The following is a 27,595-nucleotide window of genomic DNA, read 5'->3' as shown; positions in this document are numbered from 1 at the left end:
ACAGTATATACTCGATATATTATACAGCTTAGCCTGCTCCATACCTGGTATATACTGGATATATTATACAGCTGAGCCTGCTCCATACATGGTGTATACTGGCTGTATTATACAGCTGCTCCATACATGGTATATACTGGCTGTATTATACAGCTGCTCCATACATGGTATATACTGGCTGTATTATACAGCTGCTCCATACATGGTATATACTGGCTGTATTATACAGCTGCTCCATACATGGTATATACTGGCCATATTATACAGCTGAGCCTGATTTATACATGGTGTATACTGACTGTATTATACAGCTCAGCCTGCTCCATACATGGTATATACTGGCTGTATTATACAGCTGAGCCTGCTCCATACATGGTATATACTGGCTGTATTATACAGCTCAGCCTGCTCCATACATGGTATATACTGGCTGTATTATACAGCTGAGCCTGCTCCATACATGGTATATACTGGCTGTATTATACAACAGAGCCTGCTCCATACATGGTATATACTGGCCGTGTTATACAGCTGAGCCTGCTCCATACCTGGTATATACTGGCCGTGTTATACAGCTGAGCCTGCTCCATACATGGTATATACTGGCTGTATTATACAGCAGAGCCTGCTCCATACATGGTATATACTGGCTGTATTATACAGCAGAGCCTGCTCCATACATGGTATATACTAGCTGTATTATACAGCTCAGCCTGCTCCATACATGGTATATACTGGCTGTATTATACAGCTGAGCCTGCTCCATACATGGTATATACTGGCTGTATTATACAGCAGAGCCTGCTCCATACATGGTATATACTGGCTGTATTATACAGCAGAGCCTGCTCCATACATGGTATATACTGGCCGTGTTATACATCTGAGCCTGCTCCATACCTGGTATATACTGGCTGTATTATACAGCAGAGCCTGCTCCATACATGGTATATACTGGCTGTATTATACAGCTCAGCCTGCTCCATACATGGTATATACTGGCTGTATTATACAGCTGAGCCTGCTTCATACATGGTATATACTGGCTGTATTATACAGCAGAGCCTGCTCCATACATGGTATATACTGGCTGTATTATACAGCTGAGCCTGCTCCATACATGGTATATACTGGCTGTATTATACAGGTGTGGAGATTTGTGATTGTAGACTGTGATTACCTGACACACCTGTGTGCACCAGCAGTTACCCATCATCCCTCGCTCCCTCCTCTGGAGTTATTCTACCTGTTGCCTGGTGACTGTGTTGCTGTCACACCCCGGGGCTCGGCCGTCACTCAGGTCCCGATCTGTCACTGCTGGATATGGATGATAAAAAATATACTAACCCTAAGGGAACAGCGCACTGACGCCATGTCTGAGGGGTAAGTGTGTGTGTGTACGTGTGTACAGTGTGTGTGTGTGTGTGTTTGTACAGTGTTTGTGTGTACAGTGTGTGTGTGTACAGTGCGTGTGTGTGTACAGTGTGTGTGTGTACAGAGTGTGTGTGTGTGTGTACAGTGTGTGTGTGTCCAGTGGGCGTGTGTGTACAGTGTGTGTACAGTGTGTGTGTGTACAGTGTGTGTTGTGCAGTGTGTGTGTGTCCAGTGGGCGTGTGTGTACAGTGTGTGTACAGTGTGTGTTGTGCAGTGTTTGTGTGTGTACAGTGTGTGTGTACGTACAGTGTGTGTGTGTGTGTGTACAGTGTGTGTGTGTACCGTGCGTGTGTGTGTGTGTACAGTGTGTGTACAGTGTGTGTGTGTACAGTGTGTGTGTGTACAGTGCGTGTGTGTGTGTGTACAGTGTGTGTGTGTACAGAGTGTGTGTGTGTGTGTACAGTGTGTGTGTACAGTGTGTGTGTGTACAGTGTGTGTGTGTGTGTGTACAGTGTGTGTGTGTGTACAGAGTGTGTGCAGTGTGTGTGTACAGTGTGTGTGTACAGTGTGTGTGTACAGTGTGTGCGTGTGTGTACAGTGTGTGTGTACAATGTGTGTGTGTACAGTGTGTGTTGTGCAGTGTGTGTGTGTACGTACAGTATGTGTGTGTGTGTGTGTGTGCAGTGTGTGTGCGCGTGCGTGTGTACAGTGTGTGTGTGTGTGTACAGTGTGTGTGTACTGTGTGTTTGTGCAGTGTGTGCGTGTACTGTGTGTTTGTGCAGTGTGTGTGTGTGTGTACAGTGTGTGTGTGTGTGTGTGTACAGTGTGTGTGTGTGTACAGTGTGTGTGTACAGTGTGTGTTTGTGTACAGTGTGTGTGTACAGTGTGTGTGTGTGTACAGTGTGTGTGTGTGTACAGTGTGTGTGTGTGTGTAGTGTGTGTGTGTACAGTGTGTGTGTGTGTGTGTGTGTGTACAGTGTGTGTGTACAGAGTGTGTGTGTGCGTGTGTGTACAGTGTGTGTGTACAGTGTGTGTGTGTACAGTGTGTGTGTGTACAGTGTGTGTGTGTGCAGTGTGTGTGTACAGTGTGTGTGTACAGTGTGTGTGTACAATGTGTGTGTGTACAGTGTGTGTTGTGCAGTGTGTGTGTGTGTGTGTGTGTACGTACAGTATGTGTGTGTGTGTGTGTGTGCAGTGTGTGTGCGCGTGCGTGTGTACAGTGTGTGTGTACAGTGTGCGTGTACTGTGTGTTTGTGCAGTATGTGTACAGTGTGTGTGTGTGTGTACAGTGTGTGTGTACAGTGTGTGTGTGTGTACAGTGTGTGTGTGTGTGTACAGTGTGTGTGTACAGTGTGTGTGTACAGTGTGTGTGTGTGTGTACAGTGTGTGTGTACAGTGTGTGTGTGTGTGTGTGTGTACAGTGTGTGTGTGTGTGTGTGTACAGTGTGTGTGTGTGTGTGTGTACAGTGTGTGTGTGTGTGTGTACAGTGTGTGTGTGTGTGTACAGTATGTGTGTGTATGTACAGTGTGTGTACAGTGTGTGTGTGTGTGTGTGACAGTGTGTGTGTACAGTGTGTGTGTGTGTACAGTGTGTGTGTGTGTGTGTACAGTGTGTGTGTGTACAGTGTGTGTGTGTGTGTGTGTGTGTACAGTGCGTGTGCAGGGCACCAGATTTATCACACTATAGTGGACTGAACTCATCAACAATCACTAACCAGTGCCGGATTATAGGAATATTACTGTAACCAGTGCCGGATTATAGGAATGTTACTGTAACCAGTGCCGGATTATAGGAATGTTACTGTAACTGGTGCCGGATTATAGGAATGTTACTGTAACCAGTGCCGGATTATAGGAATGTTACTGTAACCAGTGCCGGATTATAGGAATATTACTGTAACTGGTGCCAGATTATAGGAATGTTACTGTAACCAGTGCCGGATTATAGGAATGTTACTGTAACCAGTGCCGGATTATAGGAATGTTACTGTAACCAGTGCCGGATTATAGGAATATTACTGTAACCGGTGCCGGATTATAGGAATATTACTGTAACTGGTGCCAGATTATAGGAATGTTACTGTAACCAGTGCCGGATTATAGGAATGTTACTGTAACCGGTGCCGGATTATAGGAATGTTACTGTAACCAGTGTCGGATTATAGGAATGTTACTGTAACCGGTGCCGGATTATAGGAATGTTACTGTAACTAGTGTCGGATTATAGGAATGTTACTGTAACCAGTGCCGGATTATAGGAATGTTACTGTAACCAGTGCCGGATTATAGGAATATTACTGTAACCGGTGCCGGATTATAGGAATGTTACTGTAACTGGTGCCAGATTATAGGAATGTTACTGTAACCAGTGCCGGATTATAGGAATGTTACTGTAACCGGTGCCGGATTATAGGAATGTTACTGTAACCAGTGCCGGATTATAGGAATGTTACTGTAACCAGTGCCAGATTATAGGAATGTTACTGTAACCATTGCCGGATTATAGGGATGTTACTGTAACCGGTGCCGGATTATAGGGATGTTACTGTAACCAGTGTCGGTTTATAGGGATGTTACTGTAACCGGTGCCGGATTATAGGGATGTTACTGTAACCGGTGCCGGATTATAGGAATGTTACTGTAACCAGTGTCGGATTATAATAATGTTACTGTAACCGGTGCCGGATTATAGGAATGTTACTGTAACTGGTACCGGATTATAGGAATGTTACTGTAACCAGTGCCGGATTATAGGAATGTTACTGTAACTGGTGTCGGATTATAGGAATGTTACTGTAACCAGTGTCGGATTATAGGAATGTTACTGTAACCATTGCCGGATTATAGGAATGTTACTGTAACCAGTGTTGGATTATAGGAATGTTACTGTAACCAGTGCCGGATTATAGGAATGTTACTGTAACTGGTGTCGGATTATAGGAATGTTACTGTAACCAGTGTCGGATTATAGGAATGTTACTGTAACCATTGCCGGATTATAGGAATGTTACTGTAACCAGTGTTGGATTATAGGAATGTTACTGTAACCGGTGCCGGATTATAGGAATGTTACTGTAACCGTTGCCGGATTTTAGGAATGTTACTCTAACTGGTGCCGGATTATAGGAATGCTACTGTAACCATTGCCGGATTATAGGGATGTTACTGTAACCGGTGTCGGATTATAATAATGTTACTGTAACTGGTGCCGGATTATAGGGATGTTACTGTAACCGGTGCCGGATTATAGGAATGTTACTGTAACCAGTGTCGGATTATAGGAATGTTACTGTAACCATTGGCGGATTATAGGGATGTTACTGTAACCAGTGTCGGATTATACGAATGTCACTGTAACCAGTGCTGGATTATAGGAATGTTACTGTAACCAGTGCCGGATTATAGGAATGTTACTGTAACCGGTGTCGGATTATAGGAATGTTACTGTAACCAGTGCTGGATTATAGGAATGTTACTGTAACCAGTGCCGGATTATAGGAATGTTACTGTAACCGGTGCCGGATTATAGGAATGTTACTGTAACCGGTGTCGGATTATAGGAATGTTACTGTAACCGGTGCCGGATTATAGAAATGTTACTGTAACCAGTGTCGGATTATAGGGATGTTACTGTAACCGGTGCCGGATTATAGGAATGTTACTGTATCCGGTGCCGGATTATAGGAATGTTACTGTAACTGGTGCCGGATTATAGGAATGTTACTGTAACTGGTGCCGGATTATAGGAATGTTACTGTAACCGATGCCGGATTATAGGAATGTTACTGTAACTGGTGCCGGATTATAGGAATGTTACTGTAACCAGTGCCGGATTATAGGAATGTTACTGTAACCGGTGCCGGATTATAGGAATGTTACTGTAACCAGTGTCGGATTATAGGAATGTTACTGTAACCAGTGTCGGATTATAGGAATGTTACTGTAACCAGTGTCGGATTATAGGAATGTTACTGTAACCGGTGTCGGATTATAGGAATGTTACTGTAACCGGTGCCGGATTATAGGAATGTTACTGTAACCGGTACCGGATTATAGGAATGTTACTGTAACCAGTGCCGGATTATAGGAATGTTACTCTAACCGGTGTCGGATTATAGGAATGTTACTGTAAGAAGTGCCGGATTATAGGGATGTTACTGTAACCGGTGCCGGATTATAGGGATGTTACTGTAACCAGTGCCGGATTATAGGGATGTTACTGTAACTGGTGTCGGATTATAGGAATGTTACTGTAACCAGTGCCGGATTATAGGAATGTTACTCTAACCGGTGTCGGATTATAGGAATGTTACTGTAACCAGTGCCGGATTATAGGAATGTTACTGTAAGAAGTGCCGGATTATAGGGATGTTACTGTAACCGGTGCCGGATTATAGGGATGTTACTGTAACCAGTGCCGGATTATAGGGATGTTACTGTAACCGGTGCCGGATTATAGGAATGTTACTGTAACCAGTGTCGGATTATAATAATGTTACTGTAACTGGTACCGGATTATAGGAATGTTACTGTAACCAGTGCCGGATTATAGGAATGTTACTGTAACTGGTGTCGGATTATAGGAATGTTACTGTAACCAGTGTTGGATTATAGGAATGTTACTGTAACCGGTGCCGGATTATAGGAATGTTACTGTAACCGTTGCCGGATTATAGGAATGTTACTCTAACTGGTGCCGGATTATAGGAATGCTACTGTAACCATTGCCGGATTATAGGGATGTTACTGTAACCGTTGTCGGATTATAATAATGTTACTGTAACTGGTGCCGGATTATAGGGATGTTACTGTAACCGGTGCCGGATTATAGGAATGTTACTGTAACCAGTGTCGGATTATAGGAATGTTACTGTAACCATTGGCGGATTATAGGGATGTTACTGTAACCAGTGTCGGATTATACGAATGTCACTGTAACCAGTGCTGGATTATAGGAATGTTACTGTAACCGGTGCCGGATTATAGGAATGTTACTGTAACCAGTGCCGGATTATAATAATGTTACTGTAACCAGTGCCGGATTATAGGAATGTTACTGTAACCAGTGCCGGATTATAGGAATGTTACTGTAACCGGTGTCGGATTATAGGAATGTTACTGTAACCGGTGCCGGATTATAGGGATGTTACTGTAACCAGTGCTGGATTATAGGAATGTTACTGTAACCAGTGCCGGATTATAGGAATGTTACTGTAACCGGTGCCGGATTATAGAAATGTTACTGTAACCAGTGTCGGATTATAGGGATGTTACTGTAACCGGTGCCGGATTATAGGAATGTTACTGTATCCGGTGCCGGATTATAGGAATGTTACTGTAACTGGTGCCGGATTATAGGAATGTTACTGTAACTGGTGCCGGATTATAGGAATGTTACTGTAACCGGTGCCGGATTATAGGAATGTTACTGTAACCGGTGCCGGATTATAGGAATGTTACTGTAACCAGTGTCGGATTATAGGAATGTTACTGTAAGAAGTGCCGGAATATAGGAATGTTACTCTAACCGGTGTCGGATTATAGGAATGTTACTGTAACCAGTGCCGGATTATAGGAATATTACTGTAACTGGTGCCGGATTATAGGAATGTTACTGTAAGAAGTGCCGGAATATAGGAATGTTACTGTAACTGGTACCGGATTATAGGAATGTTACTGTAACCAGTGCCGGATTATAGGAATGTTACTCTAACCGGTGTCGGATTATAGGAATGTTACTGTAACCAGTGCCGGATTATAGGAATGTTACTGTAAGAAGTGCCGGATTATAGGGATGTTACTGTAACCGGTGCCGGATTATAGGGATGTTACTGTAACCAGTGCCGGATTATACGAATGTTACTGTAACCAATTCCGGATTATAATAATGTTACTGTAACCAGTGCCGGATTATAGGGATGTTACTGTAACCGGTGCCGGATTATAGGAATGTTACTGTATCCGGTGCCGGATTATAGGAATGTTACTGTATCCGGTGCCGGATTATAGGAATGTTACTGTAACCGGTGCCGGATTATAGGAATGTTACTGTAAGAAGTGCCGGAATATAGGAATGTTACTGTAACCGGTGCCGGATTATAGGAAGGTTACTGTAACCAGTGCCGGATTATAGGAAGGTGTGTATTTAATAATTGCTGCCATCACATGGTGTAGTTAGTCACCCCTCAGACATCAGCCCCTCGGCCTCCTCACATATACCAGTGATCTGTGTGATGGGATCCATGAAGCTGAGTGTAAACAGAGCTGACCCCCTGCCGACCCCGGTAATCTCCGGCTGTACTAGGCTCTGCGGAGGGATTACAGGGGAATTATTTAATGAAACTATCTATAGAACATTAGTGGGCCCACGCGATGACTCCTGCTCAGCGGCTCAGCTCTACATCGCAGTGCCGGGATAGATTGTAAGCTCCTCAGGATACAACAATGTTTCCAGGATGTATGGGCACCCTCACGGTACATATCTGGCATTGCCCCCTCCTCAGTCTATAGAAACATGGCCGCCGTCCCCTTTACATTGCTCACTACTGAGAGCAGTCTTCACAAATATGGCCGCCATATTCCAATAGGCCATTCCACTGGTCCCCAGATACTACAGTACTTCCTGGTCACCTGGGAGCCTGCCTGGGCCTACCACATAAAGAATGGGTGTCCAAACTGCGGCCCTTCAGCTGTTGCAAAACCACAACTCCCATCATGCCTGGACAGCTAAAGCTTTGGATTTGGCTGTCCAGGCATGATGGGAAATGTAGTTTTCCAACAGCTGGAGGGCCGCAGTTTGGAGACCCATGACATAGAGTGTGATTTCAGGGGGTTCTCCTCGCCCTCCATGTGGTCCTCACCACACACTGACTTTACTTCCTGCCAGCAGTTCTTATATTCTTGCTGCAGCAGAGCCATCTAGTGGCCACAGCCGGCAGTGCAGCATCACATATACACATCAATCTTCCTCATGTATTGTAGAAAAACCACAGAGACCCCCCGACTCCCTGAACCCCAGGAGACCCTCAGAGAGACCATGACCGTAGCCAGGGACCAGTTAATGGCAGCCTCCATCGGGAACGCGGACTGGTTACAGCTGTGTATGAGGACGTCAGGCTGTCAGCAGGCCGATCGATACGTAAGTGTCAGCTCTTCAGCCTACACTAGGACCATTACATAACACGGGGGGCTCCGTCCTCCCACCTCCAGACAATATTAAATGCTGCGGATTGCAGGCAGTAAATCTGGTATAATCCGCTCCGCCCCGCTAATCCGCAGCCATCTGTCCCTGTTACATTATATGATTGGGGACAAGGCCTCACACCTACACGAAGCCACGGCCACTTCACAGGAAGCTGATGGAATTAATTCAATTAGGGATCATTGATTTAATATTCACAATATGGAGCCGCTTAGAGAGATACTGAGTCCATGGAACGGAATTGTCGCACTACAAGTCCCAGCAGGCTTTGCATCATGAGATGGAAATATGTATTACCTCAGATCAATGGCCTCACTACCCGTACATCTACTAGTGATGCCATGGGACACTAAGGTACCTGACTTGTATCAGTATCATTGTACTGTTCCACTATGATGTCATCATGGCACCTGTGACATCATGGTAGGGGGTGATGTCACTCCTGTGACGTGACAATTTCATTACAATGGCCATGTAGCTTTTAAAGGGGTTGTTCACAAAAAAAAATCTTTCAAATCAGCTGGTGCCAGAAAGTGCCAGAGATTTGTAATTTACTTCTATTTAAAAATCCCCAGTCTTTCAGTACTTATCAGCTGCTGTATGTCCTGCAGGAAGCAGTGTATTCTCTCCAGTCTGACACAGTGCTCTCTGCTGCCACCTCTCTCCATGTCAGGAACTGTACAGAGTAGCAGCAAATCCCCATAGAAAACCTGTTTTGCTCTCCAGTCTGGAAATAATACACCACTTCCTGCAGGACATACAGAAGCTGATAAGAACTGGAAGACTGGAGATTTTTTAATGGAAGTAAATTAGAAATCTACATATCTTTCTGACACCAGTTGATTTGAAAGAAAAAATAAATGGGGGAACAACCCCTTTAACTGGGAAATGCACATATACCTTTAAGTATTGTATTTACTTTCCTTATCATCCTTGTTGTTCTATTTGCTACACATCCTGAGCTCCCTGGTTCATGAATACAATACTGGAATCACAGTGAAGACCGATACACAGGCAGAGCAGGAGGAAGCCAGGTTCTATAGACGTGTAACTATACAGATATAATGGGGGAGATTTATCAAACATGGTGTAAAGTGAAACTGGCTCAGTCGCCCCTAGCAACCAATCAGATTCCACCTTTCATTTTCCAAAGAGCCTGTGAGGAATGAAAGGTGGAATCTGATTGGTTGCTAGGGGCGACTGGGCCAGTTTCACTTTACACCATGTTTGATAAATCTCCCCCATGGATCCTAATGGCTGCAGTAATACCCACTAAGGCCTCACCCATGAGAGTGGCGAATAGTCAGGGCCTGTGATATCAGAATGTGATGGTGCCGGGAGCTCACAGTCTGACTGACCTCTGATGGACTCTCTCCACAGGGATTTACTGCACTGCACATGGCGGCCGTACACAGCCGCCTCCAGTGCCTAAAACTACTGCTGGAGGACTACCGCATGGATGTCAATGTGCCCAGTGTGTATGGATGGAGGGCGCTGCACCTGGTGATAAACCAGAAGAGCGGGCGCCGGGTAATGCCATGTCTGCGGTACCTGCTGCAGCGAGGAGCAGATGTCAACGTGTAAGTCACCACCGAGAGGAGAATGTAAGGGGGCTGAGGTGTATGATGAGGTTCTGCAGCAGCTGAGGTGTAGGATGAGGTTCTGCAGCAGCTGAGGTGTAGGATGAGGTTCTGCAGCAGCTGAGGTGTATGAGGAGGTTCTGCAGCAGCTGAGGTGTATGAGGAGGTTCTGCAGCAGCTGAGGTGTAGGATGAGGTTCTGCAGCAGCTGAGGTGTATGATGAGGTTCTGCAGCAGCTGAGGTGTAGGATGAGGTTCTGCAGCAGCTGAAGTGTATGATGAGGTTCTGCAGCAGCTGAGGTGTATGAGGAGGTTCTGCAGAAGCTGAGGAGTATGATGAGGTTCTGCAGCAGCTGAGGTGTAGGATGAGGTTCTGCAGCATCTGAGGTGTATGAGGAGGTTCTGCAGCAGCTGAGGTGTAGGATGAGGTTCTGCAGAAGCTGAGGTGTAGGATGAGGTTCTGCAGCAGCTGAAGTGTATGATGAGGTTCTGCAGCAGCTGAGGTGTAGGATGAGGTTCTGCAGCAGCTGAGGTGTATGATGAGGTTCTGCAGAAGCTGAGGTGTAGGATGAGCTTCGGCAGCAGCTGTGTATGATGAGCTTCGGCAGCAGCTGAGGTGTAGGAGGAGGTTCTGCAGCAGCTGAGGTGTAGGAGGAGGTTCTGCAGCAGCTGAGGTGTAGGATGAGGTTCTGCAGCAGCTGAGGTGTATATGAGGAGGTTCTGCAGCAGCTGAGGTGTATATGAGGAGGTTCTGCAGCAGCTGAGGTGTATATGAGGAGGTTCTGCAGCAGCTGAGGCTTATACTATGTAGATACATGTTTTGCATCTATTTAGAAGAAGCAAGAACCTGAGCACCCCCCTGCACCGGGCCGCCAGTGAGGGTCTGGAGGATTGCATAGCGGTGCTGGTGGAGGCCGGAGCTGACGTCCACGCTGAGGACTCGCAGGGTAACAAACCCATTGACCTGTGTCATCTGTGGTGCCGCCGATCTTCTGCAAGGTAAGTTCTGATCTTATAGGAGTCACACATGACGGGCTTAGATACACAGCCACATACTGAAGATTAGCCACAGTAGTTGTCCACAGTCCCTCTGCAATGGCCATCCTTCTTCTCTGTAGGTACCTCCGCAGCGCTATGTGGAAGAGAGACAAGGAGGACTATGCCCAGGAGGTGAACAAGATGGAGAAAGTCATACAAGACATCGAGGAGCTGGAGGTGAGATCATCAGAGACTGGAGCTCACACACCATCTCCAATCCTCAATAACATCATTCTTTCCTCCAGAAGGTTCCACAAACCAAGAACGTGACGGACAAGTTGAACATGGTCAGGTTGGAGTTGAAAAAAACGTCTGTGCCGGCTCAGGAGCGTACGTCCTCAAGTCAGAGGAGAATTCCTTCAAGGAAGGTGAAAAAGAGAATAACGAAGGAAAGTACCAAAGAAGACTTCTCACCCAACGAGAGAGGAGACGACGAGAGTGGCAGGAGGTCAGCAACCAAGGCCTGGAATGCCAGTACCAACCCTCATAGACCTCCCAGCTTATACATTAGTCGAATACCGGCGCTCTGGCAGGGTATAAACCAAGATGCCACTAAGAAGGGCATTAGCTGTAGGGTAATACTCACTAAGGATGAACGGGGGCAACTGCAAATCCAGACTCTACAAGGTCAAGTCTTCTCTCCACCAAACCTGCCATATGACGTCATCGAGAGGAGCCTGTTCCCTAAGAGAGGTCCTCAGGACCGGATCAAGACTCCCAAAGACTTCAAGGCCGATCACGTTTTCGATGTAGCGAGAAAGCAACAACCCCTACTAAAGCCGGCTTCAGAGATCTCCTTCCACTTAAGGCGAGACCTGGACTCCAAGTTCCGGAAGTCATATAGAGAGCTGGCCCAGAAGTCACTTAGAGAGGTGGCCCCACAGCCAGTTTCCTAGAGCCGAGGAAGGTAAAATATCCCAAAAAAAAAAAAAATCTAAAGCCTTGTACCCAAGAGAACAAGTCGTTTTCTTTAACTCTAGATAATTGTTGGGGAACACAATTCTTCTGAACAAAGAGTCTAAGGGTGGTCATAGATTCGATCAGCCGACAACCGTCTCTCTCGACATCCATATATGTATATATATATATATATATATATATATATACACACACATACACACGTTCAGCAGGTTTCCTCTATGGGGAGGAGCCATTTTCTCTCTTCTAGAACAATAGAGTCACACAGTACAAGTCCAGCACTTCTCTCGACCATCATCATCTATCGTGGAGAGTCACAAGGCTGCTGTACACTTCAAACAGTCAGCCGAACCAGCCAAAGTCATTGGGATCATCCGACTTTAAGGCTGCAAGATAAGCATTGTGTTGAAGAATAGAGAATGGCACCTGCTCAAGGGTAATTCTGATTAAAGGGGTACTCCGGCAAAAATCTTTTCCTTTAAAATCAACTGGTGTCAGAAAGTTATATAGATTTGTAATTTTCTTTTATTTAAAAATCTCAAATCTTCCCATAATTATTAGGAAGTGGTGTATACTGTCCAGTGTGATAGTGCTCTCTGCTGCCACCTCTGTCCATAACAGGAACTGTCCAGAGCAGCAGCAAATCCCCATAGAAAACCTCTCCTGCTCTGGACAGTTCCTGGCATAGAAACATAGAAGATTGTCGGCAGAAAAATCTGGGTCCATCTAGTCTGCCCTTTTAGTATTTTCTTTCTTTTTATCTTAGGATAGATATATGTTTATCCCAGGCGTGTTTAAATTCTGTTATTGTAGATTTACCAACCACCCCTGCTGGAAGTTTGTTCCAGGTATCTACTACTCTTTCAGTTAAATAATATTTTCTCACATTGCTTATGATCTTTCCCCCAACTAACCTCTCACGGTGTCCTGACATGGACAGAGGTGGCAGCAGAGAGCACTGTGTCAGACTGGAGAGAATACACCACTTCCTGCAGGACGTACAGCTTCTGATAAGTACTGGAAGACTTAAGATTTTTAAAAATAGAAGTAAATTACAACCCCTATACCTTCTGTAACCTTCTAAGGGGCGGCCATCTTGTATGACAAACCTGACGAATATAAATGGATGTGTAAGGGGCGCACGGCTGTACGTGTCGGCATTAGCCCTGGGAAACAAAAAAAAAATGTGCAAAATCTAAAGTAAGATTTTTCTGAACATGAATCTACTGGTTCACTGGATCTATCAATCATCATTAAACAGGCCCCGTCACTATAACCCAGACTGGTCAGTGTTGGGTGCATTCTCTCCACCAAGGCAGGCTCCTAATGTAAGTGTCTATGAGTGGGGAGAGAAGCACTCGGCACATGCTTCACTCTCGTTTTATTCTAGTGATTGGTCAGGGTTTGAACACATGTATGAAGACTGGCAGATGAGCAAGCCATTCCCCCCTCCCAACAGATTTACTAAGAGGTGCACACCACTAAACATGGCAGGCACTGTGCCTGGTGCAGAATGTGCAACATATGAGGATAAATCAGGCACAGGAGGAGGCCACCAGGGCTGTGGAGTCGGTAAGACCGACTCCGACTCCTGCTCCTTCATAAATGGCCGGTCATATACCAGTTATTTATCACACTGGCTCAGCAGCTTCTCCCTAATGTCCTACATGATCCTGGGGCGACTTCTGAGGGAATAAAGGAATACTGTATATTAAGCAGCTTCTCCTGTGTGTGCAGTGGATGCAGCCAGTCACACAGATATAGAACGTCACTGTGGGGGCACACAATAGCACGCACCTACACAGCTTGCTGCAGCCATAGCGCATAACACACACACACACACTCGGTTTGCTGAGGCCATAGCACACATACACACAGCCTGCTGCAGCCATAGTGCACACACACACACACAGCCTGCTGCAGCCATAGCATACACACAGCCTACTGCAGCCATAGCACACACACAGCCTGCTGCAGCCATAGCACACACACAGCCTGCTGCAGCCATAGCACACATACACACAGCCTGCTGCAGCCATAGCACACATACACACAGCCTGCTGCAGTCATAGCACACATACACACAGCCTGCTGCAGTCATAGCACACATACACACAGCCTGCTGCAGTCATAGCACACATACACACAGCCTGCTGCAGTCATAGCACACATACACACAGCCTGCTGCAGTCATAGCACACATACACACAGCCTGCTGCAGTCATAGCACACATACACACAGCCTGCTGCAGTCATAGCACATACACACAGCCTGCTGCAGTCATAGCACACACACAGCCTGCTGCAGCCATAGCACGTGCACACATACACACAGACTGCTGCAGTCATAGCACACATACACACAGCCTGCTGCAGTCATAGCACATACACACAGCCTGCTGCAGTCATAGCACACACACAGCCTGCTGCAGCCATAGCACGTGCACACATACACACAGACTGCTGCAGTCATAGCACACATACACACAGCCTGCTGCAGTCATAGCACACACACAGCCTACTGCAGCCATAGCACGTGCACACATACACACAGACTGCTGCAGTCATAGCACACACAGCCTGCTGCAGTCATAGCACACACACAGCCTGCTGCAGCCATAGCACGTGCACACATACACACAGACTGCTGCAGTCATAGCACACACAGCCTGCTGCAGTCATAGCACACACACAGCCTGCTGCAGCCATAGCACGTGCACACATACACACAGACTGCTGGCAGTCATAGCACACACAGCCTGCTGCAGTCATAGCACACACAGCCTACTGCAGCCATAGCACGTGCACACATACACACAGACTGCTGCAGTCATAGCACACACAGCCTGCTGCAGCCATAGCACGTGCACACATACACACAGCTGCAGCCATAAAACACAGAAGGAAAACACACAATCTTCTCCCAGAGAGAAAACCCCACACTGAGGACAGAGGTTACTGCTACACTACTTATGTCTCCTCCTCCTCTATATTACACAGGATATCGTCATATTACACTGCTGCTCCTATACAGTCATCCAGCATCCAGGAAGAGAACAGCACAGATCTCCCCCCACACAATGGACTCTTCCAGCTCAGAAACAAACTGCCAAACAGGACTGACAACTTTTCCATGACCACCCTTATGTAATAGGGCCAGTGTCCTATTACTGATATATTCCCTGACCATCCTTATGTAATAGGACCAGTGTCCTATTACTGATATATTCCCCGACCACCCTTATGTAATAGGGCCAGTGTCCTATTACTGATATATTCCCCGACCACCCTTATGTAATAGGGCCAGTGTCCTATTGCTGATATATTCCCCGACCCCCCTTATGTAATAGGGCCAGTGTCCTATTACTGATATATTCCCCGACCACCCTTATGTAATAGGGCCAGTGTCCTATTACTGATATATCCCCCGACCACCCTTATGTAATAGGGCCAGTGTCCTATTACTGATATATTCCCCGACCACCCTTATGTAATAGGGCCAGTGTCATATTACTGATATATTCCCCGACCACCCTTATGTAATAGGGCCAGTGTCCTATTACTGATATATTCCCCGACCACCCTTATGTAATAGGGCCAGTGTCCTATTACTGATATATTCCCTGACAACCCTTATGTAATAGGGCCAGTGTCCTATTACTGATATATTTCCCGACCACCCTTATGTAATAGGGCCAGTGTCCTATTACTGATATATTCCCCGACCACCCTTATGTAATAGGGCCAGTGTCCTATTACTGATATATTCCCCGACCACCCTTATCTAATAGGGCCAGTGTCATATTACAATCTTGCTCCTAATATATATTCATGCGCAAAACTTGTAAAATTCATATAAAAATTAAATTCTACATTTTTTTAAAGCTGGAGTCGGTACATTTTTTTCCCGACTCCAACTCCGACTCCATCCAAAGCTAGCTCCGACTCCACGTCTCTTCCCTGCCTTGCTGTGCCCCCCCTTGCAGCCCATCAGGATAGCAGAGGATGCCGCTGGCATAGGGCAGGTAGAAGGAGTGTACCTGCGCCTTCTCCCTCGTGTACACCATGGGTGCAAGTTTAATTAATTTCCCCCTTAGGGTCCTATTACACAGAACGATTTTTTAACGATTAACGACTAACGATAAATAATCGCAAATGAGATTGTTTATTGCTAACCTGAAATGGTTCACCATATTACACAGAACAATGGTTGTTAGTTACGATCGTTACTATGATCGTTTATTCCATCTGATCCCACCAAAACAATGAACAATGTGCAATTACACTGATCGATTAGTGAACAAATGCGGAACTTGAGCGAACGTATGTGGAATTACAGCGAACGATTAACGATTATTATCGGTTCAGATCTAAATCAGAGACACGTGAACGATTTTTCGATCGTTGCCTGCAATTACACAGAACAATTATCGTTTAAATTCGAATGATATAACGATTTTTCACACAGAAATTGTCCCGTGTAATAGGGCCCTTATGGTCCCTTTACACAGAGCAATTATCGTTAGAATTTTCACAATAACGATCGCATTTGAGCAATAATCAGCTCGTGGAAACACAGAAAGCGATGAGCGAGAAATTGTTCATTGTTCTCAAATCGTCGTTGGTCGGTCTCAGAAAATTTGCAGATCGCTTTGTGTAAATAGTCTTTCAAAGATTCACCCTATGAGTTAGATAGGCGTAAGCGATCTTAAAACGATCGCAATAACGATTTATCGTTCCGTCTAAACGTTGATATTTATAAAAAACACATTGTAACTTTGAAATCGTTAATCATCTGATTGGGCGAATTATCACGCCGTGTAAAAGGACCATAAGACCCCAACTAATCATAACCATTGACAGGTCAAATGTTTTTTTTTTTTTTTAAAGCGACAGGCACGCTAAGTATAAAGTCCGGAATGAGCTTCGCATTTGGACAGATTTGGGACAGATCCAGAGAGCGGAGAACTGACTTTGTTAAGCAAATATTGTGATAAGAAGCAGAAATCCAGGAGGCTGAATGAACAAGAGGAGGCCGGGACTAGGTGACCATAAGGTTAAAGGTTTGCATGCAGCTTTGTCTCTAAGAAGATCACTTATGGGTGATCACATCATCCGCACTCTCAGGGGTTAATATCAATCTGCTGCAGATAAAGCCGTCGTCTATGGAGCGGAGTGCTCCTGGACATTATTATTCCCTTATGCACATTCAGATGGAAACTAAAAGGGCCACAATGTATCACAGCTGGAACCAGTTTTAGGTCATCGTCATTTTCCAGCAAGATTTCTGCAACTTTAGGGCGAGAGATGAGAAAATATAAAGTACAAAATAAATGAGTCACTGTTAGTGCAGGAATCTGCTTATCAGGGTGCCTGGAAAAGCTGGATTCAGTCCTGGGAAACTCCCATCACTAGATCTAGCCTTTCCAGGCACCCAGCACAGAGCAGCATGGACTTCAAAAGCGACAGGCAGACAAGCAGATTGTCGGATTCTAAGGTCAAGTTGCTGATGACCTCACTGTGATTATCTCAACGCCCCACTACAAGCTACAATGTTGCAGATAAAGCCTGCCAGGGACTTGTTTACATCAGCAGTCTCAGAAGGGAGGGGGGAGGAGGGGGAGACGGAGAGAAAAGCTCTCACACAGATTTTTATGTCTTCAGCAGAAAGCAGCAGCTGAGACCTGGAAGAAGGAGACTGAATAGATAACAACCAGTATGGAAGGAATTGTTAGTCTCACCATGGGGAGCAACACATCAAAAGTTATGTTTGAGCGGAATATCAACTTAAGTTACTCTGTACCCACAATCTGACCCCTACAAAACTGCTTGTACTTTCGGATAGCTGCTTTTAATCCAAGATCTGTCCTGGGGTCCGTTCGCCAGGTGATGCAGTTATTGTCCTAAAAAACAACTTTTAAACTGGAAGCCCGTGCCCAACGGGAGTATCTGTGCCCTAACTTTGCACCACCCCCTCCGTCCCTCCTCCCCACCCTCTTCATCATTAGGAATGCCACTGGAACATTTTCTACATGCTGAACATTTGCACAGGTGCCTTAACGATCCAGCCCATGTGCCGGGCTGACACAAGTGGGGAATAGGAGGCAATCTGCCTGGAGCATTCCTAATGAGGAGGAGGACGGGGAGGAGGGACGGAGGGGTGTGCCAGCCTAATGCATACACAATCTAGGCCACAGGGCTGTTAGATTTAAAGTTGTCTTTTAGGACAATAACTGCATCACCTGCCAAACGGACCCCAGGACAGATCTTGGATTAAAAGCAGCAATCCGAAGGAACAAGTGGTTTGGGGGTCAGATTGTGGGTACAGAGTCACTTTAACCTTCTCATAGTCGGCTCCCATACACTTTACTAAAGTCAGCTTTTCCCAACATACATGTGTATGGGCAGGAGATCGTTATGAGCCGACAGCTATTGAAGGTGTATACCCCCCCCCCCCCCATCCAGACTCATTGCAGTAATAAGAAATAGTGACTTTATTTCACAGATTTAGCACCAGGCAAGTGCAGAAAATTCACCCTAGTGTTCAGTCCTGTCAGACACCATGCTGAAAACACAAAAAGAAAACTTCTCCAATATTGGCAGAGCCCAAGGGTAACCTAGAACCATTGGGGGAAGGGGCATCTATTGGCACTAAATGATATAAAAATCGCTAGGACTCCTCCTGATTGGCTACCAGCTGATGATCCATGTGACTGCTCTCCTATAGACATAACCTCTAATAAGTTCATCCACTGATCAGCTCTAAGAAGCGCAGAGAGATGGTGGCCAAGTGTCCGGAGATGTCCATCCACTGCTAGGCCCCCACCCATCCCCCATTCAGTCTGCACCGCCGTCTCTGCAGGCAGCGCCTTCCTCCTCTGTCAGCGGCCGCTGCCGCCTGCCCGCTCCCTCCTGTGATTCAGCATGGCGGCCCCACACCGGTTGTCGGCACAGCCGCCGGGCTCAGTACATCTTCTGCCGGCTGGGGAGGATGGCCTCCTTTATGAAGGAGAAGATGACCAGGATCCCGGAGCGCTTTCCTCTCTTGCCCTTGGTGAAATAGTTAGAGACAACATCATCTGTGGAGAAGAAAGAAGAAATAGGGGGGGGGTGAACAGAGAGAAAGTACCGGAAGATGACAGCAGTGACCTTCTAATGCCACAATAACAGAGATATGCCAAGCTCACATTATCAATGTGCCCATTGTGGCATATATACCTCACCAACCTGTCAATGTGGGATGCTGGCCTATACCCATACAGATAGGAAGGGGATCCATTGACTTAAATGGCTACAAACAAGTACATTCAGGAAATGACCTGAACGTACTCACACATAGTAGCTCCATAGAAGTCAATGAAGACCATGCCTGTCTGTGCTCCTATATGTCTGAAACCCTTATATATGCCACTTGAGATGTGAACCAGGTCTCAGAGGTATTGGTAGATTTGGGTGAGTCACTAATCGCTCTGTAAAACATAAGTAATAAGTAAGAGTCCCAGTAATCCAACCAGACATGATCACGCCTGGGTTTATGTGCAGATATATGAACGGACAGTTTAGAGTGCTTTCTAGTGACCTTTTTACACATAGGTCTGTAACCATGACAAGGGGGCATCCTCTACGTCTAAAGCAGTCCTGTCAAACTCTGGCCCGCAGGACAAATCTGTCCCGTGGTGCCATTATTTTTGGCCCGCCACGCTCTTCCATTGCTGTTAAATCTGTCCCTCCTGACGTTGCAGCAGATTATAATATGGGTGGTCCGGATGGCCATTCAGACTATAGTATAATCTCGTAGGCTACAGGCTACTATATAAGAGACTATTGGGGAGGGCTGGCTACTATATAAGAGACTATTGGGGAGGGCTGGCTACTATATAAGAGACTATGAGGAGGGCTGGCTACTATATAAGAGACTATTGGGGAGGGCTGGCTACTATGTAAGACACTATTGGGAGGGCTGGCTACTATGTAAGACACTATTGGGAGGGCTGGCTACTATGCAAGACACTATTGGGGGCTGGTTACTATATGGGACACTATTGGGGGGGGCTGACTACTATATTGGGCACAATTAGGTGTGTTGGCTACTATATGGGTCACTATTGGGAGGGCTGGCTACTATGTAAGACACTATTGGGAGGGCTGGCTACTATGTAAGACACTTTTGGGGGCTGGTTACTATGTAAGACACCATTGGGGGGGGGGGCTGACTACTATATTGGGCACAATTAGGTGTGTTGGCTACTATATGGGTCACTATTGGGAGGGCTGGCTACTATGTAGGTCTTTAATAGTAGGCATGGCTAGTTATGTGGAGCACTATTTGGGGTGGCTACTACATGGGGTACACTTATGGGATTACCTACTGCTTGAGGGATATATTGGGTAACTACCATGTGGAGACAATTACTTTAGGATAGAGAGTGCCAGACACGCCTCATGCACTCTTCATTAAATATCATGGTTGGCCTGCGACTTTGTCCAATTTTTTAATTATGGCCCACTGTGTTCGACACCCCTGGTCTAGAGGAAATAAAGTTTCACCATCAGCACAGACTGGGATTCTTTACTGTAAGAGCAGGAAGACTATGGGGCCCTGACCATTATCACAGATAGGGATTTATTACTGTACAAGCAGAAAACTAAGGAACTCTCCCAATCATCACGTATAGTGATTCTTTACTGTATGAGCAGCGAGACTATGAAATACCCGACATTATTATAGATGGATATTATTTACTGTAAGAGCAAGGAGACTAAGGAACTCCCATTACCACTGTTGATGGTGACTCTTTACTGTAAGAGCAGCACAACTACAGAACTGCTATAAGGGATGCCTAACATTTCTCATTGCAGGTGCACTATTGAACCACCAATACATGTTTTGGTTTTTCTTTTCCCCTAAATGCAAAAAAAACAAACCAGCATCCTCTATGTCTAGAAGAAAGGAGATTTCACCACCTGCACAGAAGCAGATAGAGGAACTCCCATCATCATCATATATGGTGATTCTTTACTGTAAGAGCAGTGAGACTATGGGGCCCTGGCGGTTATGACAGATAACTCTCTGATCCCTGGTCAGGCTCCTATTAACACCCTGCTCTTTGTTTAAGAGCGGATGTCATGTGATTGCTGCAGCTAGTCAGTGGCCATGTGCCATACTCTGGGTATCACCAGTGAGGAGCCAAATGACATCCACTCAATATAGATTTTTTTCAAAAAAAAAATATGTTTATAGCCTTAAGTTTTTCCATTTTTGTATAGCATGCCGTTCTCTGAAATGCGAGAAAACCAATAAACAAATTGCATTTCCAGCACATTGGGTACATGTGCGCTGCTGGAAACCCCAATGTTAAAGAGTCTCTGTCAGCAGGTTTAGACTGTCCTATTTCAGGTTAGCATAAACTAGTCACAGAGAAGCTGAACAGAATGATGTATCACTTACACTGTTCTGTGCAGCTGATCCAGAGACATCCTCCAGAATAACATGGAGAATAAGGAGTCCTTTCAATGTGCATGAGCTCAGTAGTCCCGGATATTCATGAGAAGCAGAAAACTCCGCCCACCAACTGTTGATTGGCAGTTATCTATCCATGCTATGTATAGGCAGTTGGCTGTGAATCAGCAGCTGGAGGGTGGGGGGGATGAGTGTGACAAGATTCCTATTCTCCTGCATATTAGGAGAACAGCTAAACAAAATGATGTAAGTAATTCTGTCACTAGTTTATGCTTCCCTCATTTAAGGTAGAATAAACCTAGTGACAGATTCCCTTTAAGCTCACACCACACAGTTTAAATTTGTCTGGCCAGATGTTGTTGGAGAAGAGAAGAACGTTCAGTGTGTCAGATTTCAGTGTACCTGATCCTCTTATTCCTGAAGGGCGCGAGCCGCCACCAGAGGAGTATATTTATGGAAAAAAAAAAAAAAAGGATCAGAATGCGCTTGAAGCCCTTACCTCCATGTGGTACCGTAGATGGCAGCACGTTCTCCCCAGCAGACAGGGATACAAAGAAAGCAAAGGGGACTAGCCATAGGCAGAAGGTGAAGTAAGCGAGAACCTGCAGACAAGAAGACATCAACAATATGGGTGCACAAAGCAGGAGTGTCCATCCATGTACCTCTGGGGATCCCCTGGTGAGGGTCCTCTGTCACATCTATAGCTCCTAACCGGACATATAGGGGTGATGTGATATAGTTTTCTATCTGGAGATCCTGGGGCCACAATATGAGGCTAATGAATGGTTATAAGGCAGGAGATCTGTGTAATTGCTGAGGATGAGGAGGATAACACAGGATTATGTCACCGCCCATCACTCAGCCATGTAGATTAGGCTTCCTATAGGACTTTTTTCTAGTGCAGGTGTTATTTAATGCTTTTTCCTCCTGTCTGGTTGTCGGAGGTGTCACCACCATTAGTCTTTACCATCACTGAGAGGAGAGGAGGGGGGACGAGGCCGCAGTGACCGGGGCCCCGGAGTTCACACCAATTACCGCAATCAGTGTCCTTGACAGATTAGTGATAAATCCGCAGCTGAGCTTTATGTGTCTGGAGCAAGAGGATTGTGTTGAATCCCCAGCCAGCCGCTCCTCATACACGGGGACATGCGGCTAGAGGAGGCTATACCCAGCTTTCTGAAGGCTAGGAATGGCAAAGGAACACCTCTCCTCTAAGGCCACTCGAGAATTAGACTCCTAAAGTTCTTGTGGAAATGAAGTGTCAGTCAGGCTTGCATGCTGATGCTCAGCTATGAGAACGTCAAAATGACCTGACGATGAATAGTCTGAGGGGAGCTTGTACTCTTATCTTCTTATTTAATATAGAAAGCGGGTATTAAAGGGGAACTGTCAGCAGGTTAGATGAATGTAACCTGCTGATATGTCCCTATTGCACAGAAGATGCCGAGGAAGGAAAGTATGTCTCTTACCTTCCTCCTCTGCACCACGGTCCAGTAAGACCATTAGTAGCACTGCCCCACCCCCATGTCACTGATCTGGCCCACTCCATTGATCATCATTAGAAGGGGCAGGCTGGCCGAGTCTCACCGGACCATGGAGCAAACTAGTAACTGCACCGTAACAGCATGGAGGATGAGGGTAAGAGATACCGTCCTCCTCAGCATCTCCTGTGCAATAGGGACATATCAGCAGGTTAGATTAGTCTAACCTGCGTATAGTTCCCCTTTAACTGTGTTTCCATCAGATCACGTACCTCTGAGAATGGGTAATATTCTTCTGCAAAATGCTGGAAAGCCAAGTAATGGTTCAGCACCACAAGAGCTGTGAGGAAAGGAAGAAAAAGTTGTAAAAATGTGGACGCCTCTATGACCACTGCTTACAGATCCATCAGCCACAACATTAAAGGGCTAGTTCACCAAAAATGTTTTTCTTTCAAATCAACTGGTGGCAGAAAGTGTCAGAGATTTGTAACTTACTTCGGTTAAAAAAATCTCCAGTCTTCCATTACTTATCAGCTGCTGTATGTCCTGCAGGAATTGCTGTATTCTTTCCTGTCAGTAGAGGTTTTCTATGAGGATTTGCTGACATGGACAGAGGTGGCAGCAGAGAGCACTGTATCAGATTGGAATACACCACTTCCTGCAGGACATACAGCAGCTGATAAGTTCTGAAAGACTGGCCATTCTTTTTTTTCAATAGAAGTAAATTACAAATGTCTGACACCAGTTGATTAAAAATTTATTATATTAACTACATTAAATTCACTATATGGGATGCACTGACCAGCCTGCCCGGTGTGATCATACAGAAAAACAAGCTGCTGAGAAAGTCCCTGGTGTCTGTGATAGAAAGGAGTCAGATCATACCGGGCAGCTGGTAGACCAGTCAGAGCCCATGCTGTCCTCTATGCGTCATGTGAGCATTGCAACTGGAACAATAAAAGAGGGTGCCTGGTGTGATGCGTCAGGTTCTCCGTCATGTGGACGGCTAGGTGCGTCACTTACCTGGGGGAGAGATGGCACCAGGATGCACTATGGGAAAAACACAAGATGGCGGGGGCAGTGGGCAATGTTCTGCTGGAGACCTTGTGCCCTGTGATATCGACCACCTGCCTAACCATTGTGTAAACCACAGGACTATGGAAGCCAGGCCTCCATGGGCCGGAGCACAATACTAGGCAGGAGGTTGTAATGTTATGGCTGACGGTCTTGATTCCTCCCTCTCCATCAGGTTTGCAGCATGAGGAGACAGTGCCTACCGCTCTGGATAATTCCCAGCACTTACCGCATGAAAGAATGAAGTTGGGAGACGTCAACATAATAAAAGGGAACGTCTGTAATAGCCCAAAGTAGACGACATTGGTGAAGAGCCCCACACCGATCATGACAATAGGGAACTTCTCAAATAAGTAAAGGCCGATGAGAACGGCTGTGGAGAACTGCAAAACAAGAGAGCCAGACCATCAGAGAACAAACACTGGTAGCCATATTGTGCTCTAAGGCCCGCCCCATCCCTATGGCAGTGTCCGCTAACACCAACGCTGAGACATCTGCAGAATTGTGAATGCAGCTCTGGAGTAGAATACTGGAACTAAATCAATACAAGTTAAGGGACAGTGTCATCAGAAAATGACATTGTATAAATAATGTTTTTATGTTAAACATAAGAGTTTTTAGTGACTTTTTTTTAAGTCTCCATTTTCTCTCTATATTATGTAATAATCCTGATATGTTGCAGTTTTCATTCTCATCACTGGGGCTAAAACTAAGCTGAGACTTCCTGTTGTGTCTGTGGCGATAAGAGGAGGCTGCTGTAAAGTGATCTGTACAGCATTGCAGCGTCATGTGACACCAGTAGGTAGAGGAGACAATAGCAGCTCCCTGTGGTATGACCTCTTTACAGGTCACCGAGCGTGCTCAGTAATGTTTTACATTCATCTCAAGGGGACAAAGTCTGTCTATTGTCTTCTATTTCCATGAGTCTTTCCATAAAGCATGTCACTAAATGCTGTTAAGAAAAGCTCAGGCAATATGGCCGCCCCCATATCAATGTACAAATAGAGAAATAAAAATGAAGTCAGGAAATAGAAACATATTAGAATAGAACAAGTTCTAGCATCCGACTCTAATCAGTAAAAGACAATATAAGGGACACATTATCTTTCATGCTCAGTAGATACTGTTTGCTTATGGACCCTTCATGTCTTTACACATTAGGCCGATCAATATATAACTGTCCCAAAAAAGCCGGATAGGAGAAGAGTCAATATGCGTCTCTATGTGAAGAAACCTGTCAGCTAAATACAGGATAACCTTACAAGGTTCTTAGGCCCAGAACAGGCTATATGTCCCACAGTAACTAATACACAGGGGAATAGAGGACAACCAGCACCATCATGACTGTGGACAACCAGCCTCAGTGCTGCTGTATCTGACTGGGTCTCCTAGCAGTGACCATACACCAGTCACCTATGCTACTAGATATTCCCCCTCTAGACATCTTAGGTCGCCGCCCTCCTCATGTATATGACTGACAGGACTGACGTCAGGTGCTGAAGGTGACACCTATGTGATGAACTCACCCAGATCATGTACTTTATAATCCTGCTGGTGGCCACCGTGTATTCTTCTATCAACTCTGCCAGGTAGTACAGGCCGGCGGCTGCAAAGACAAAGGAGAAAGGGGTTAAAAAAAAAAAAAAAAGGAGTCAATCACAGAGCGAGTGAATAATTCTACAGTTCCTTAGTATTTATATATGATGGTCCCTTAGGAGACACTTGACGTCTCTCTGGCACAGGACTGGATAAGGCTGTGGAGTGGATACATTACATTATCATTGTGTGATTGCAGACTTGCAGCACATCGCTCCTCCACTTATGACTACCATACCAGATAATACACAAAGAACCGCCATGATTCTCTGAGATGGAGATAACATATGGGGATCAGCTGCAGGCTTTACATCATCCACAGTGTCAGCGCTTCATTGGATGCCATCATGTATGATGATTCTGCACAATACATGACATGGGCTACTGGCAGCGGATAGTTAAAGGGACTGTCCTACCAAATCACTTATCACCTACCCAAAGGTTGGGTGTACACTTGGGGGTCTCAGCAGGGCTGTATTACCCCGGCACTACACCTGCAGACGCCCCCCCATCTTCACTCACGAATTAGCATCAGGATTTTCTAGTTTTTGGACATCAAATTGATATCTGATATCGATTCCCACATTTACTGTACGACACCACATGCAGCAGATGCCAAACCAGATCGTCATGCGGTAACCAACAAGCTTATGGCCAATAATCCTGGTAACAGCTCATAACTACTGGGGAAGAAATGGGAGCCTGGTGTCGGCCACATACATTTCTATACATGGAGAAACATTGTCTGAGTCGCGTTTTTCATGGTATATAACGGCTTAAACCATAAACAAAATTCCACAATGAATCAATGATTAGAGCCGTCTGCATATTGTCTGAGGGGAGTCTCACCACAGGATAGGTAGTTGGGTAGGTAATAGCTCCAGACGTCACATTTACCACCGCCACACCAGACCTGACCAATACCGGCATACTGTAACTGGATAACACCGCCATACCAGACCTGACCAATACCACCATAATGTGACTGGATAACACCGCCACACCAGACCTGACCAATACCGCCATACTGTGACTGGATAACACCGCCACACCAGACCTGACCAATACCGCCATACTGTGACTGGATAACACTGCCATACCAGACCTGACCAATACCGGCATACTGTAACTGGATAACACTGTCATACCACCATACTGTGACTGGATAACACCGCCACACCAGACCTGACCAATACCACCATAATGTGACTGGATAATACCACCATACCAGACCTGACCAATACCGACACACTGTGACTGGGTAACACTGTCATACCAGACCTGACCAATACCGCCATACTGTGAAAAGTTTGAACGGGAGGTGGGAGACTAAAAAAAAAATAATAAAAAAATAATAAGTTGTTTATATATAGTCAGCCGCTGCAGCCTCTTATCTGTCAGGGTGAAGGTCATTGGACGCTGGAGATGATACAGTCACCGCGCTGATATCACATTACCGAGAACTCACCTATCGCCAAAGTGACAAAGGCCACCTGTATGAGGAGGGAGAGCCAGCTGAGTGCATAGATGAACCACATCTTCTGCCGGGGTGTGATGTGGGGGGCGCCCCCTGATCCGGGCTATGAGAGAGGCCTGACAGCTGCTAGCGGGCTCCGCACCCCTCCTGTACCCCTGCTCCGGGCTCCGCACCCCTCCTGTACCCCTGATCCGGGCTCCGCACCCCTCCTGTACCCCTGATCCGGGCTCCGCACCCCTCCTGTACCCCTGATCCGGGCTCCGCACCCCTCCTGTACCCCTGATCCGGGCTCCGCACCCCTCCTGTACCCCTGATCCGGGCTCCGCACCCCTCCTGTACCCCTGCTCCGGGCTCCGCACCCCTCCTGTACCCCTGCTCCGGGCTCCGCACCCCTCCT

General features: G+C 46.0%; 2 protein-coding genes across 3 annotated transcripts; one reads left to right on the top strand and one right to left on the bottom strand.

The window, feature by feature from the left end:
- The first annotated feature begins 1,173 nt into the window (after nt 1-1,173).
- ANKRD53 (ankyrin repeat domain 53) lies at nt 1,174-12,125 on the top strand. 2 transcript variants are annotated; one of them, XM_069976296.1, is made up of 6 exons: nt 1,174-1,383; nt 8,356-8,512; nt 9,956-10,155; nt 10,989-11,153; nt 11,273-11,369; nt 11,441-12,125. In XM_069976296.1, exons 1-6 carry the CDS (start codon nt 1,328-1,330, stop codon nt 12,086-12,088), a joined length of 1,323 nt encoding a protein of 440 aa, XP_069832397.1. In that variant the 5' UTR covers nt 1,174-1,327; the 3' UTR covers nt 12,089-12,125. The 2 variants fall into 2 exon arrangements, with proteins under 2 accessions (XP_069832397.1, XP_069832396.1); XM_069976295.1 differs by having other exon boundaries at nt 1,175-1,383; nt 11,438-12,125.
- Nucleotides 12,126-18,586: 6,461 nt separating this feature from the next.
- Nucleotides 18,587-27,511, bottom strand: TEX261 (testis expressed 261). The gene is made up of 6 exons (XM_069977158.1): nt 27,190-27,511; nt 25,652-25,731; nt 24,355-24,508; nt 23,324-23,391; nt 22,070-22,172; nt 18,587-19,189 (listed from the first exon to the last, which is right to left on the bottom strand). The coding sequence occupies exons 1-6, from the start codon at nt 27,257-27,259 to the stop codon at nt 19,074-19,076; spliced, it is 591 nt and encodes a 196-aa protein (XP_069833259.1). The 5' UTR covers nt 27,260-27,511; the 3' UTR covers nt 18,587-19,073.
- Nucleotides 27,512-27,595: the final 84 nt, after the last annotated feature.

The sequence above is a fragment of the Dendropsophus ebraccatus genome, chromosome 7 (assembly GCF_027789765.1).
Source record: "Dendropsophus ebraccatus isolate aDenEbr1 chromosome 7, aDenEbr1.pat, whole genome shotgun sequence".
Lineage (NCBI taxonomy): Eukaryota > Metazoa > Chordata > Amphibia > Anura > Hylidae > Dendropsophus > Dendropsophus ebraccatus.
The sequence above is the reverse complement of the archived record's forward strand: the minus strand, read 5'-3'. Positions and strand labels throughout refer to the sequence as shown.

Excerpts from the sequence above, each read along its gene's own strand:
- ANKRD53 (XM_069976295.1), top strand. The coding sequence starts at position 1,328 with ATGATAAAAAATATACTAACCCTAAGGGAACAGCGCACTGACGCCATG. Across the intron at positions 1,384-8,355 it reads ACTGACGCCATGTCTGAGGG|AAAAACCACAGAGACCCCCC; the intron begins GTAAGTGTGTGT and ends CATGTATTGTAG. Across the intron at positions 11,154-11,272 it reads TGCCGCCGATCTTCTGCAAG|GTACCTCCGCAGCGCTATGT; the intron begins GTAAGTTCTGAT and ends TCTTCTCTGTAG.
- TEX261 (XM_069977158.1), bottom strand. The coding sequence starts at position 27,259 with ATGTGGTTCATCTATGCACTCAGCTGGCTCTCCCTCCTCATACAGGTG. Across the intron at positions 24,509-25,651 it reads TTATAAAGTACATGATCTGG|TTCTCCACAGCCGTTCTCAT; the intron begins GTGAGTTCATCA and ends CTTGTTTTGCAG. Across the intron at positions 22,173-23,323 it reads AATATTACCCATTCTCAGAG|GTTCTCGCTTACTTCACCTT; the intron begins GTACGTGATCTG and ends TCTTGTCTGCAG.